The sequence below is a fragment of the Amblyomma maculatum genome, chromosome 9 (assembly GCF_055883805.1).
Source record: "Amblyomma maculatum isolate TAMU_Amacu chromosome 9, ASM5588380v1, whole genome shotgun sequence".
Lineage (NCBI taxonomy): Eukaryota > Metazoa > Arthropoda > Arachnida > Ixodida > Ixodidae > Amblyomma > Amblyomma maculatum.
The window spans coordinates 10,646,645-10,661,843 of NC_139352.1; the positions used below are offsets into that span (position 1 = coordinate 10,646,645).

The window sequence follows — 15,199 nt, forward strand, 5'->3', positions numbered from 1 at the left end:
GTTTAATTTTATTGCAGCTTTCACTTAGTTGTGTTACTTTACATGCTTTTGCTGTTAGATTTATTCTTTATCTTTGTCATGACTTCTTGATTCTTCTATTCTCGTTGTGCGACTCCTTGTACAGCTTTCTCGAGGTATAACAATGCTGTTTTAATTCTGAAGACATGTGGTAGATCGATTACATAGGTTTTTTTTTTCTTTTTTTTTTTTTATCCTGAGTGCCGAGTGAATAAATGGAGACCGGAAAACTAGAAAATGGATCTATTATTTTTTCTTTCACCAATTTCATTTCGTTCGGGTTTGTTTTCCTTTTTGGATACTAGGTAACGGTGGTTTAATATTATTTCTATATTTGCTTCCCTCTCCTGAGCAGAGATTCCTTTTCTTCTTCTTCTGCCTTGATATTTGGCACATACCCAGGAAGGGGATTGGCTTTCACTTTCTTCCACTTCGTTTTTTTTTTTTCACTTTCACTTTCACTTTGACCAGTATACTTGTTTTATAACGTTGTTTATAGTCTCTGGGCATAAAGGAATGTGTGAAAATGAAAAAAAAAACACATGGACCCATATTAAATGAGAGAAATGGTTGGCCGTTCTACCAATGACAGCTGCTTTCACTTTCATTCTCACTGACGTTCTTTGAAGGATAGTCGATATATAAAATAAATGTTCAGATTACAGAATGTCTCTTATAAGACTCGATTGCCCTTCTCAAATGTATCATTAAAATAATGCCTAAAGACTCGGAAAGGTTGCTCCCAAAAGAAGATCGCTTAAGTAAACATGTAATGATAGTTCCATTCGCTGTATAGTTCCTCCTGCTATTTTACTAGCTCGCTTTAGATATGGCCAACCTGATTGTGCCAGTCGGAGAGCCCGGATGTCCAATCTACTCAGCGCACCGATTTATTTCTATCCAGACCCGTAGGTACAACTGGTAGGTTTGTACTATTCAGGATATCTCAGCACACAAAATCCTAGCCCCTGGCAGGCCCATTGTGAACACAGCTAAATAATTAGTGCATGATGTCATATGAAGATTCCTTCAGGCATAAGCCTACTGATGTATGCAGGATCCACAGTCTACGTCGTTAACAGATCCCTAAGGGATAACTGCTAAATGGATGGCACCTCTGTTGCTTTAGGCTATAATGACATTTAGCGCAGCGCAGCTATTTGGATGGTGCGAGGTTGAATACAATAACGTTATTAATCGAAGCACACAGGTCTGCTTCAGTCTAAACTTTCTAATAGGAGTTGCGTAAATGACGTACAAATGGCGCCACTGCCGATCTCATGACGACACTCATGAGCGCAGCGCATGTATACCGCGGCAATCGCAGATTTATACTGAAGACCGCAGAGTGATGCCTTTCCTTGTGCTGTTGTACGCAGCGCATATAATCTGCGCCGCTCGCAGACCCCCAAGGAAAAATGCTACACGTTTGCTTCATCATCATCATCATCATCAGCCTGATTATACCCACTGCAGGACGAAGGCATCTCCCATATTTCTCCACTTAACCCGGTTCTGTGCTAGCTGCATCCACTTGACCCCTGCGAACTTCTTAATCTCATCCTCCCACCTAACTTTCTGCCGCCCTCTGGTACTCTTTCCTTCCCTTGGAATCCAGTTTGTTACCCTCAGCGACCATCGGCTATCCTCTCTTCGCACTACATGTCCTGCCCATGTCCATTTCTTCTTCTTAATTTCTACTAGAATGTCGGTAACTTGAGTTATTTCTCTGACCCATTCTGCACGCTTTCTATCTCTTAATGTTACCCCTACCATTTTTCGTTCCATAGCCCTCTGGGTTGTCCTCACTCAGGGCGGAGCCCTCGGAAGCTCCTGGACACCGCCAGAGCGCGGGGATCGCCTTTCGACGACTGGAGAAATAACCGAAGAAATAATTGCTTCGTGGAGCTGATGCTGACACGTTTGCTTAGTATGGAATAATTCATAAATATTGTGCTCAGTGACAAATGGAACACAATACACTATTATTCGAGGATGGTGTTAGTTATCTTTGTTAATTTAAGTAAAAAAAAAATATGACTACGAATGCTAAGACCCTCCAGGTGCAAAACGGATATACATTAGGATAATTAGAAAACATTTTTAGGGATAACTTGCTCAGCTCATTTCATCTAACCTCTGCCGTGTATTCAATTATGTTTTCAATTTCAAGGTGATCATGCCGATAACCAGTTCACCCGTTGTGAGTCAGTGAGTTAGATATTTCTCCCATTTAAGCTTCATTTAATCTCTTTAAAATGAGCTGACCCACAAGCAGGCATTTGTTCCCTACTGATGCAGACAAAGGGATGACTCGTCGACGAGTGTTGGAGCTGTGTCGGTACAGCTGTGATGACGGGACACGAAAGTGCCCCGCACAACCATTGCCGTAAAATCAACCAAGCCTGGAGTTAGCACTTATGGTCCGGAACTGTATCATCTTTGCTTCACCTCAAGAATTCGATAAGCAGAACATTCAACTTGCACACACAAGCGAAGACAGCATTGTCGTGCCCGCTGGAGTCACATAGAGCAACAGCTTTTTGCGCCTTGAAGCTACTTGAAAACAAATATTTCTGTTTGTTACGTTTAATCACTTAGGCTACATTCTGCGCCCTGCGCCCGAGAGAGAATTATGACCTCTGCGGGTGCTTAGCTCCGCATACATGAGAAGTCCGATGCAATGCCTACTATTTTCTTATGTTTAATTTTATAATATTCAAAAGACAGGGGGCGGGCCCGGGCATCTGGTAACCTGTTGCTACCAGATGAGGCAGTTGCAAAATCAGGTTACTTTCAAGCACTCTTCCATTTCAGCCGGTGAGGTGAAGTTCAGGTAAAAGAAATCGAGGAGCCTTCTAAGAAAATGTAGTCGTTGGTAGGCGCCCTTCCCGCACTTGTTGTTGGGGTCGTCCCTGTCGGCTTCAAACACGACGACGCCGTACTTCAAGTCGGTCAACATGTTCTTTCCCCGGCAGAGCTGAAAGTCGGGAACAAGGCAATGAATATCATGCCCATCCTGCCGCCTTGTTCCTTCAATGTGCACCTTCCATGGTCAAAAATTTAGTTTGTATTTCTTTAACGATCAGTCTGTGCCATTATTTGCTATGTAAGCTCACCATCACATTCACAAAAGCACAAGTCATTAATGTATAGATAATTGCTGTGACCACACTTTTCCAGAGATAAATGGCTCCGTACTAGTGTGCCTACATTTAGCCATAGCTCTCATTTAGGAAATGTTCTAGAGCTTTTCATTGCGGCTTTCTCTTTCGCCCGCTATCACACCCATTTTACGTGTTTTTGAACGGTGTTATCGCTCGTTTATATGGGGAGAAAATCTACGTGATAGTTTCTGTGCACTATTAGAGCAGAACAGCAGCTCACACTGGAAAGACAACTCAAAGTTGCGCAATCTATAAGATCTGCCCAGGTTAAAAAGAAATACACGGTACAGCGACTCAATGCTATAGATGAATTCAACGTTATCAAATAGCCCGTTCGGTGGCTCCAATATCGTTCATATTTAAACCACGGAGTCATTCAAGCACAGTGTTTTACTGTGACTAAAACAAGTAGCCCAGCGAACGGATTTTGGTGTTTACCTTGACGCCCAAAGATCGCGAATCGTCGAAGCTAATGAATCTCTCTTCTTTTTCGCTAACGTAATAGGGTGCAGTTGGATCCTTCTCCTGGAAGCCGTAGTGGTAGTCGTCGTTCTTGCAGTACTGCACGGCAGCAGAAAGAAAAATTAAAATCACATTTTGCCGTCTATGCTCAAAAGCAGCGTGCTGTCGCAGGAAGAAGACAAACCAATAGCCTCCTTTTGATAAATCCGGACAGCACTCGGAGAGGTGGCCTCCTTCTTGAAGCAGCTCAGTTTGACTATTGATGCTGATGACGATGAATGAACTTACGTCCATGATGTCGACGTACAACTCCTCCTCGCTGTTGATCATCTCCCCCCTGTAGGCGTACTTCTCGTCAGGGATGTACCTCCTGGCTGCCATGGAAACGGTGACGTAGAAGGCAGTGCCGTTCAGCTTCTTCTTAGACACCTCCTTCAGGGCTTTGTGCGCCGTTCCCTGCACAACGGTCAATGCGAAGCCTCCAGTTCAGCCTTATAATTACTTTGAGAATGAACTAAGATGAGTGTCGCCCCCCCCCCCCCCCCCCCCCCCTTCGCCTCTCAAGAAGAAGGAACCAGAAACTTGAAGAGTACACGCTAAGTCTCCCTCCATTACAGATTCGGGGCTGCGATATTGCGGTTGGTCGTTGACGTCCCAAACGTGCACAACATATCTCAAAACGAGCAGATTATGGTCGCCGGAAATAGTATAGCTGTGCGAAGCCTTTAACCTCGTATGAATCGATTTGATTTACCAATTTGCACAGCGCCGTGAACAAAGTTGTATTCTATACTCCACTTCAGTGTTCAAAGAAACTCTTTCCTCAGAACTGTAGGCAAGTGCCACGGTCTACGAAGGCGCATTACTTGACATAAAGACAGATTTCAGTAAGCTTCTGACAATATCCGTTTTCGAAAGCAAGGAAGAGTGATTAGCGTTGGAGCGCTGCACACATAGAGCAAGGTCCTTCTCGAACCGAAAAAGGGGCGCTCACCATGTTGTAAATATACGACGCGTCGAAATTATTCAAATCCACCCAGAAGGTCGGTGGCATCATTCGACCTGCGACCAAGTTCCTGTCGTCTTCGACGATGTGGGACAACACCGCCAGACCGTCCAGCCAAACGATGGTCCTAGGGAAGCCAGAGGAACTTAGGCGAACAGCTTTCAAACCGCAATGTCTCACCAGGTGTCGCGTAGAATATATCGCAACTAAAGTGCTAGGATATGTTTAGAAAAAAAATCATAGGCTCAAATACATCTCCAATACGTGTACTAATTAGCCAAGCTTATCTAATTCGTTCAGCCTCTTTGCAAAGAAGACTATTTTGGAACGTTTTAATTCGAATATATAAAGCCTCCAAATGGCATCAAGCCAAGCAGTAACCGAAGGCCTTTAGCAACTATACGGAATTTGCTACCGTACGGAAAATGTGGCTAGGCAAGTCTGGTAACGGTAGCAACGGCGACGACTTATCATATTTTCCGTACAGCTTGGACAGCCGTACGGCAAATACGATACTGCAGAACAAAAAGTCTGGTCCAAGTTCAGGCCTTCACGTACTGTCGAAATCAACGGTGGTTGTAGTGCCTAAAGGCGCAGTACTCCACGTTCTTAGCGTGAGTCGCACCAAAACGTACTACCGCGGCCTCCGCTATGCAGTCAGAAATCGACGTGCAGTTCACAGAGACCAATTTTTTTATGAAAATAAAATGACTACGTGGTCCGCACTTGGTGTACAGTCCGCAAGAGCAAGGTGTCCAACCAGTGCATAAAAATGCATGTGTACACGCTAATCAAGTACAATAAAATGAATAGAGAATCTACATTAATAGGATAAGGTTTGGTAATTTCCTGCCATATTCGGTGATGAGAGAAAGATATATGGTATAGAACAGATACCCTGCTAGAATAGATAGTATATTTATGTCCTGCTTATGTCTTGTACTTTTTTTAATGTAGGTGGAAGAAATAGAGCTTAGACTACATAAACAAGGGGCAACTCAAGGCCCTATTTGTTTACCAATCACCACCTATTCGTTATCTTGCACTAAGCAAGATCCTGGGCTGATAGTGTGGCTGTGAATATGGTTAACTCGCTCTTAGGTGTCTCCTATAAGGCATCAGTAACTTCTGTCTAGCTAAGACAAAGCCTGTCCTTCTTATGCTATCTTTGTGTACACACGAATCTACCTTGCCCCACACAAAGCACATTTTCTCCTCATAACCGTTTAGCTAAGCTTGAGAGAGCGCGGCATGGTCAGGCGTTGTGCAGAAACAAACACTGCGAGGTTGTAGCGCTTGCCTTGGAAGAAAGCTGTGTTTAGAATGTGCAAAGGGTGCAAGTTTGGCAGTTTTTTAGCAACATGTGTGATTTGTTTGTGTATTTGTATCGTGCTTCTTTTGATCGCTTGCTCCCAACCCTCTTTATTACCTGATGGAAACTAGCAGGAATCAATCCGAAGCAAGTGGGCCTTGTCGATTTCGATCGTCCGTATCTAAGACGGTGTTTGTGTCGTAACCGCATGCAACTGGAGCCTGCAGGTTGCTCATCTGCGGACCCGTATTCGACTGCAAATAGTAGTAACATTGCTAGCCAAGCACAACTTACTGGATGTACATAATTTCGATGTGCATTCTATACGGCGTACAAAGGGACCCCGTGAAGATAATGTAATGAGGTCGAGTTGGCTTCACTTCTTCTTGAATGGTCTCTTTGATGACCTGCACGTAGGAAATACATCCGTTAATTTTTTACTGCTCTTCTTAAGGGTCATTATGGTGATTATAAATACGCCATTTTGTTTTACAGGCTATATTTTGTGTCGCTGCAACATAATTCTAAAGGACAGCGTTTTCGACTGTCTTATCCACTGGGTGATCCAATAGAGCTGCCGCGCAAACCATTCCATATATGCTTAAATCACAAACCAGCATTTTTATCGCGGCAGGTCCGTAAACAATACTTGATAAATGAAACGGCGTCTTCCAACCGACCAACCGTTGTCAGCACTTCGAACGGACGCTGGCACTGACGAATGTTCCTATTCGATACCGTCGTTAGCACTCAGCGGATTCGTACATGTCACTTTTTTTTTTTCTGAACTAAGCACAGGTGCATACTCCACTACCTCAGAGGTGCAGAAGCAGTGATCGCTATGTGAGACCCCTAGAAAAGGAACCAATGAGCATAGCATACCGTCACCAACGGGTGTAATCGCGCGGTTTCGCAAATGACACGTAGCGCACAAATAAGTGAGCGCCGCGCGCCTTAATTCGAACTAGCCAAATGAGAGGTTGAACTCGAGCGGTGGCTGACGTACTTCTTCGATTCTCGCCATCATTAACCACGTCAGGAGATGAAGTCTTATTCGGGCTTTATTTATTGTGGTATTCCAATCAGTTCGTGGATCCTTATTTTGTTAAGGTGGTGGCCATTCCCACGTTAAGCAAAGTTAAGTCCAGTGTATGGCCACTTTTTTTGGACGAAAAGAGAGCATTGCACGTCCACTGGCGCTCCCTCAAAAATCAGGTACACAGTAAAAATGTGTATTACTGGCTCATGTGCCTTCTGTAGTGCAAGGAACACAGTAACTATAAACCGAATGCTTGAAATGAAAAGAAAAATTATATATCAAACAATAAATGCGATTCGAGCAGCAAAGTAAGCATATTCATAGAATCCCCCCTGGACGGAGAACACTATGCGAGCGGGTGGAGTGATCTAGTACAACAATCACCCCACGACAAGCCGTACTCCATCCCTTCTCCTAGTTCCTATCCGCGAATCAGTGTGACATGCTGCACCCTTTCTCCATTCCCCCCTTCCGTCGAAACTGATTGGCCATATCAGTTTCCACGTCACCATGTTGCTGTCCTACTCCCTCTCTTCTCTCTCGCTGTATTTTTCCCTTTGTCCTTATTCATGAAAGAGGAGAGGGAAGTTTTCCTCTTCCATTGTTGCCCTCATAGCACCAGCTCTTCAAAAGCCAGTGCCGGACACTTTTGGGTATAATAGCAGTTGTAAGGCTTAAGGCATCAAAAGACTGCAATTTTAAGGAGAAGCCATTCGTAACCATAACACGGCCAGGTTCAAGACTCCTTTCATTACGTTCCGCACAATCCCAACCCGGGAGTATTTTTTTCGCGTGAAGAATGTCCCACGCTGCCGTTACAGAAGAACTCAACAACGTCGACTGGCACAGCATTGGGAGTATACAGCATAAGTTATGGAGCGGATACTCGCCGCTGCATACAGCGCTTTATATGAGGGTTCAAGTAAAACAGTAGTCGTCAAAACCGTTCTCGCTACCTTGAGGATCCCGAAGATGGAGGTCATATTGGCGTCAATCATATTGTGCATAGGATTGTTCAAGTAGCCCCAGTGGTAGATCGTTTTCGCCCACAGCGCCTTGAGAGTCTTTCTGGCCACCGGCTTTCCAACCACTTTTTCTGTGTCTCGGTAATGACTGGAAGGAGAATGAGAGAACAATTTTAACCTTTGTGAAAACGAGAACCGCGCGTCTGCCGGAGTGTTATTCAGCGTGAAATTTGCATTGACCGAGTGGCACTGCTAGGTTCATGAAACTGGGCACTATGCGCAATGGCCTCCGCGATCCACGTGCTCGCGTGTGGGCTGCAAATGAAGAAATGCTATTAGTCGCCACGCTCTTGTATTCACAATGTGTAAAGGTGCTCGTAAGCTCTATATACGCAGATTCGGCAAATGAATGGCGAAAATTTGGAGTAAGAAGTATGCATCCCTCAATCCGGCTGGCAGACGACGGCCATGTGGCTGCTGGAGTGGCGGCTACAATCGTGTTCGAGAGGGTCCAGGGCTGGTCCAACAATCGCCCTTAACTCGCTAAGAAGGACGCTAAGTATCGTTCTGTTCTTATGTTGTTGTTCTTTTAAAAGAAATAATACACCGACCGCTAGACAGCGGTATGCTCGGGAGAAAAGAAAAAGCGTTGAACCCATTCGCTCCACCCGTGGCAGTGTCCTGTGCTCACTAGTGGTCGAGGCCGACTCCGTGCTCCGTCTTGTGCTGCTTGGCTGCGGACCTGAGAAAGGCGTCGAATGCCGCTGTGTGCTCGCCGGCCCTCTCCACGAGGAAAGTCTGGTTCTCCTCCACAGCCTGGAAGAAGCTGATGTCGCACACACCGTCCTCGGGGAATGCCTGGACGGGGTTCATGACGGCCCGGAACGTGCACAGCAGCGGCTTCTTCCACATGGGCGTCACTGCGGACGAGCGCAGCCGAGTAAGAGCCACGTCTCTACATACACCTCCCACGAGCGTACGGTATGTGCAGAAAATATACAGCTATAGGGGCTGACCTCTAAGCTCTCTAGTGGGGCTTGCCGCTAATATCCAGCGTTAGTAATCTTGCAGAATCTCGTCTTCATTCCTTTCGAGTGCAGGCATCCCAGGGGCGTTTAAGGGCTCCGCGATTGGGCATAGAAGGAAGCTCCTTGGGCTCTATATTTTTGAGATAGACTGAATATATATGCATGAATATATGCATGATATGCATAATGCATATCATAATGCATATGAATAAGGCATAATGCATAATGCATAGATATGCATGAATGACGTAAGGACAGTTTTGCTTGGAATGACGGAGCGACCATAAATATTACTGCAGCTCCACGCAGCCAACGTATGAGATGGCAATGAGAGTATATGACGAGATGAAGCGCTTAATTGCCAGCGCTTTCGAGCTGCTCAATCCACTACCATTTGTGTTTGGTCGCCGCGCCGTCATTTCAGGTTTGTGCACACAAACGCACACACGCGCACAAAAACCGCGGTTATTCGCCTCTGCTTCTGTCTACCTGTGACCATCCTCAACACTGGATTTGCAGTGAAGAAGGCAGTAGCATATCCACGTTGCCACTGTGCGTTGCGCTGGCTCGCAATTCCAAAGTCGACAGTTATATATTCTCCACTTCTACAAAACAAACATTTAGCTGATATGTACGCCCCGCATGATTCATATCCGAAATCATTTAGCGCATTTTCATGGCGACTTTCGTACGCAGCAGCACGTTGTGGTTTCTGAAGGCTGCGAGAATGTCCATGTGTTCGAAAATGTGTGACTAACATCCTTGTTGCTTGCGCTATACCGCTGGCCGTGGTGTCGGCTGTTTTTAATCGACTGCAAAATTTCTTTACAAAACGCAGTTGGTACTAGATATTACAATATAGCTCATAATTCCGCAGTTGTATGTTATCATAAATAATAATTAAGAATTGAGATCAGAAAATGTTAAACGAGGTTAAGGCAATACTTACTCGTGGTTGTCGTTGTCGCTGCAAGGTGAACCACATTTGTCGTCGTACGTCAACCAAAGAGGTGGGGGGAAGGAAGCAAGCAAACAAATCCTAGTAACTTGTGTTTGAGTCAGCATAGTGACGTAAAAAACAGCGTCTGTTATTACATTCCAGCCGTCTGCTTAGATGCACCATAGAAAGCATACGCTCAGTTAGTTTCACTGCACGGGTAATACGCCAAACATCTGAGCTGAGAGAGGCTAAGGACATCTTTCCTGTGCTGATACCAAACTGAAAAGCGAAAGTGACTGATTTCAGTCTCTCTGTATTAAACGTGTTTCGTAAACCGTAGCAGCAATTCACTGAATCGCTACATTTATTTGTAACGAATTCCTACATATCTACACATCAAGCTTACAAAAGTAAAGTTGCCAGTACTTCGCAATAAGCAATAAATGTTATGCGTTAAGCAAAAGAATGCAGGAAAACGTCGTGATAAGAGACAACAATACACCCCGTTCTTTTTTTTTTTTTTTTTTTTTTTTGTATCGCCACCAGAATGGTAGTGCACTTCTCAAGTATAGCAAGTTTTGTGTAACCAAACATGTAAATATTTCGACACAGGTGGCTGCAGCGTTTTTGGTTACGACATAGCGGGATCCTGTCAACCCAAAAGAGAGGTCCTGTGTATTATACGCGAACAATAAAATTGAGTGCTTACTTGATTTTACTGTGGTCGTTGTTGTGGTCGGTGGCGTGGTAATTTCTGAAATTAAATCAGCTGATTACCACGGGGCATCATTGAGCATGCTCATTGTATAGTAATCGTGCATGCAGGGCATGCTTGCGAAGGAATGCCTTATCGGCGGTCAAGATCCACTTCTTCCACTACACGAATGCCCACTAGTAGAGCACTGCACCAAGCATCGCCGCAGGTCTAATCAGAGAGCTCTACTTTCGTCCTTATGCTGACGCGTTATTTTGCTGACATATTACTTGTCTAAAAAATGATTAGGAGACCATAGAACGCAGCCATACGGAACAAGCTAATACAACACAGGCTAAAACTCGCAAGTGCATCGGTATACGCTACAGAATCTCGTTTTTTTTAGCGAGTACCATTTCTCTTGGCCGGGGTGGACGGAAGCTTTGCCATCCTAGACGCCAGCGCGACTCTGGCAGAGAAAAAATTGCCAGTAGCTTTTAAAGACTGTGAATATCCAGCGTCCCTTGAAAATTAAAAAAAAAAAGCGCATCATCTCTTAGAGACTAGGAAGAAATTTTCCCTGGAGTAAGTTCCGTCCTCATAGATCGGTCAGAGCTGTTGTCGCTGCAACCATAGATGCGATACCTTCCGTCGTCGTGGTCGGTGGTGACGCTGCAAGAAGAAATTACAGACGGATGCATTAGACAAGGCTCTTTTTCATCATGATGCCATTGTTTGTTCAGTCCCTTCGAACAGAATCCTTCACTGGAATGAGCAGCTGAAGAACACGTTATATTAAAATCTATGCCCAATGCGCCCAGTCCTCCAGCCGTCGAGCGTGTCAGGGTTCGGTTAGGGCATATCGTTATTGCTCAAGATGGTGTTTAACCGCAGAAAGTTCGTGAAGCTGTTGTGCCAAATGAGATACTCTATCACTACGGTTTCATACCACGCCAAGAAGCAAGCACAAGAACAGCTCCAGCAACCGGCCAATGCGTGAGACGCTCGACTGCTTTGGCTGCACCTTAGCGACATTTACCAAGCATGAAATTCGATCTAACATCAGGTGATACAAGACTGTTGGCGGCAGCAGATGGCCGCACAGACAAGCCTTTCCTTGGGCTCTCCGACAAGGAGCGAAAAGCCGAAAGAAATTTCCAATTACACGCTCATTTCCGGGGCAAGAAATGAGTGCTCTCCACCTACATACCCATGAGAGCACCCAGTTCAGTTGCCGCTGGAGTGAAGGGAAGACAAAAGCCTTGAACAAATCGCCACAGAAATAAGATCAATATATTTCAGAACTTAGCTAGAAAATAAATCTACAAAGAAAAAATCACTGAAAAAACACTGGAACAGACCTGAACGTGAAAGAAAACATACAAAATGAATAAGACGGACACTTAAACCTTCTAGGCAATGTAGCATCAGCTACCCCGTTTAAAAGAGATTCCATTTTATCATTCATCCATTACCCAGCCCTCATGTCGCCTTCAAGTCAGGTTCATTTGGACAATCATTTCGTACAGCTGTCGCCACAAAGGAAGGGGCGGATGAAAGCCTAAGATTGACGAAGTTCCGTATATACCTACATGTAGTGTACGCCCACAAACGTTTTTCTCACATCACAAATTGCCCCAGAGCCTGAAGTATAGCCAGTGAAGGAAGCATACAGCAGACACCGCGTATTTACTTACTCGAAGGGAGCATCGTCGTTGTGGTCGTCGCCATTGTGGTGGCTGAAATAGAGGCACCGGTCAATCAGCTCAGTGTGGAATGTATAACATGAATAGGCCAACGCGGAAAGGACCCTCACTTCCTTCATTCAGCGCATGTTTACTTCAGTCGTCAGCGTGTTAGGGGTTTCCTCATATGAGCAAAAGCTGCAATGAGCCCGGAAGCAAATAGTTATCAAACTGAAAGTGGTAATTTTCTTTCCTTTCAATTTTAGCTTGCTTCTTAGCAACCTGTTGTGTTTTTGCCCTGAGTAGATATTGAACAAAAATTACGCAAGAAAAAAAGTTCCGTTAATATTTAGCCGACCATCTGACTGCTTCACACCTGCGACAAACATTGTTGGCTATGAAGCATAACGATGCTTTATGAGGAAATTAGAGAATATAAATGTGTTACAGTGCTGGTTCCCACCAAATTTAAACAGACATACTGTAATAGCAAAAGCTTGTGGAAGCCTGCATCGTCCACGGAAGCCAGCGTGAAAATTCACTAATTTGTTGCAAGCCTGCCAGATTCAGTCACATTCTGCAATTATCTCCGTTCCCGCAGTACCTCGTATCCATTTCATTGTTCAGTCGTAGTATGTAGGTGCCTCTGACAATAAGCATGACACATGGGTCTTAAATGTTATGGTGATCGGGCTTCTTGAGCGACTCGAAGGCGCGGCCGCTCCTACTATTTTCCACATTGGAGGCTCCCTCTGTGTTGTTTCCGCGAGTGAAAGCGGGCTGTCGCATTGCTTTCCTCCTCAAACCTGGCTCTTTGGAGAACCACTCGCAATTGAGCCTTTTTTCCGTTCGTCTTGTTTCCCGATTAGATAATTAGAGCCTTTTTTCGGCTGGAGGTCGCTAGCTAGAAACGAACGGGCTGGTCGCCACAGGCAAGGACAGCAGCAGGGTGCGTAATTTTCCGGCCAGTGCCCCGAACTTAGCCATGGAACCATGAACGCGGGCGGTGAAACGTGCGACGTGCGTAAGACATACGTCCCGAACGGAGTCGGGACACAAACAGACCTGAGCGGAGTTATGTCGCCAAGCTGTGCGGCGCTTACGCTATGCACGTGGGAAGGCCGGAGTTGGCTGCGGTTCTTTGTCCACGCCGGCCATTGCCGGTGGCTATGCTACGAGCCGTCGGCGTGCGAGCTGGGGCCTCAAGACGTGCTCCGCGGGTCTCTCGTGAACGCCTAAGCTCCCCCGCAGACGCGAGTGCAGTATCTGCTAGGCGCACGTGGCACTGCGGGCCCGCTTTCGAGAACTGGTGCATGATTAAAGTTGTGCTAGAGGTCTGTCGATTAGTGCAGTGTTTTGTATTGAATCTCACTGGGTATTAGGTAATAAACGCTGCTGTTTATAATTACCCGCATCTTCCTTCAATCAAGGAGACAGTACATGCAAGTTGTCAACGCTGGCGGTACTTTCAGATTGCGTAGCCTAAAGCCGCGTTTTGTGGACGAAAAGCCACTCAAAGACAAGCACTGGTGTTCCACAAGCCTTTGCTGACCAATCGAAGCCTGTCGCGTAATTCCATTAAACGGCCTACAAGCGTTTTCTTTGCTAGTGTTAGAACCCAGGCTATTCAAATGTGCATGGCTAACGATATATATTGATCATTTCGTCACCAACTGTTTTATAACTGCAAAGCAGTAAGGGAGACACGCTATATTCACCAAAGTGGTGTAACATTTAGCAGGTGGGATCTAGTTGACGTTCTTACTTGTCGGATGTGTCCTCTTTGTGACTGAAACAAGAAGAATAAAAATGAACTTAAGATGTCAAGGAGCCTGAATAATGTCAGGCAGTTAAAACCAAACTGGGTGTAGAATTGGAAGCACCAGCTTCTATGATCACAGGTGGGGAAAAATGCGAGACATTATTTGAAGAGCTAGCTAAAGGATGTCACCTCTCTATATAGCCACCTCAACAAAAATAAAATGTGCGGCCAATGTTGCAGCAAAGCGGAGTGAGCGTACATACATAGTTAGGCCCGAATTCCTTTGGCAAATCAGGGAGTGATAGAACAGCAAGTGTATCTTCGCAGCGGTGTTTGAGCATTTGAAGAATGTGCTGATTTGCTGTTTTATTCTGTGTTGGGACATCGGTGCTTTTCTGGCATTCTTTCGATTTAACTAATTTGGCCGAATGCGCAGTATCCATGCTTGCACGCCTCGTTTCATTTCGCCTATGGCTCGAGGCTGTGGGGTGTACGCTACTACGTCACAGATGCCGCCATTTTGTGGTGCATGTAGCGCAGCTAAAGGCTGCAAACTTGTCTAATAGCCTTATATCGCAGCCTGCTCCGCCTTGCACTGCTGAAGGTATGCACTGTACTACAAAATGGCGCCCGTGACGTCACTTGAATACTTCATGTACAGTTCCAAGGTCAGGCTTCAGGCGAAGATCCGCAAAATTCAGGATTGGGGATCTTTGTGTACATAGCGCTTAAGGCACCTTACGAGGACAATTCGGCAGCGGTGGTTTCTGAATCCACTATACGCAAGGATAAAATTTGATGAAGACCATATACAATGCGCAGCGTGACAGAGTGGCAGTTAAACACAAAGTGTGACTGGTTGCGGCAATAATATAGTGCTCTCCTGCACAGTAGTCAACGAAGCTATTTGTTCGCGCTGTCGCGGGGCAGCCACCTTACTATATTAGGGCTCATTATTATATATTTTCTAATTACGAATAATTTTGCCTTTTGAAATTGATTATTGTTGGATGACAAAGACGCGGCTTTCTATGGCCCGTGGCAATGAGCCGTGCTATTGGCTTATTGACGACTGCACCTCAGCACTGGCTGCAGAACGCAGCCCGGTATATATAGCCAGT

At 45.3% G+C, this 15,199-nt stretch overlaps 1 protein-coding gene across 1 annotated transcript; it reads right to left on the minus strand.

Annotated features, from left to right (window-relative positions):
* Positions 1-2,803: 2,803 nt before the first annotated feature.
* On the minus strand, positions 2,804-12,362 carry LOC146178265 (uncharacterized). Its single transcript, XM_084579664.1, has 10 exons — positions 12,329-12,362; positions 10,647-10,706; positions 9,947-9,964; positions 8,661-8,889; positions 7,961-8,117; positions 6,260-6,372; positions 4,642-4,780; positions 3,936-4,103; positions 3,624-3,746; positions 2,804-2,998 (listed from the first exon to the last, which is right to left on the minus strand). The coding sequence occupies exons 1-10, from the start codon at positions 12,360-12,362 to the stop codon at positions 2,804-2,806; spliced, it is 1,236 nt and encodes a 411-aa protein (XP_084435790.1).
* Positions 12,363-15,199: the final 2,837 nt, after the last annotated feature.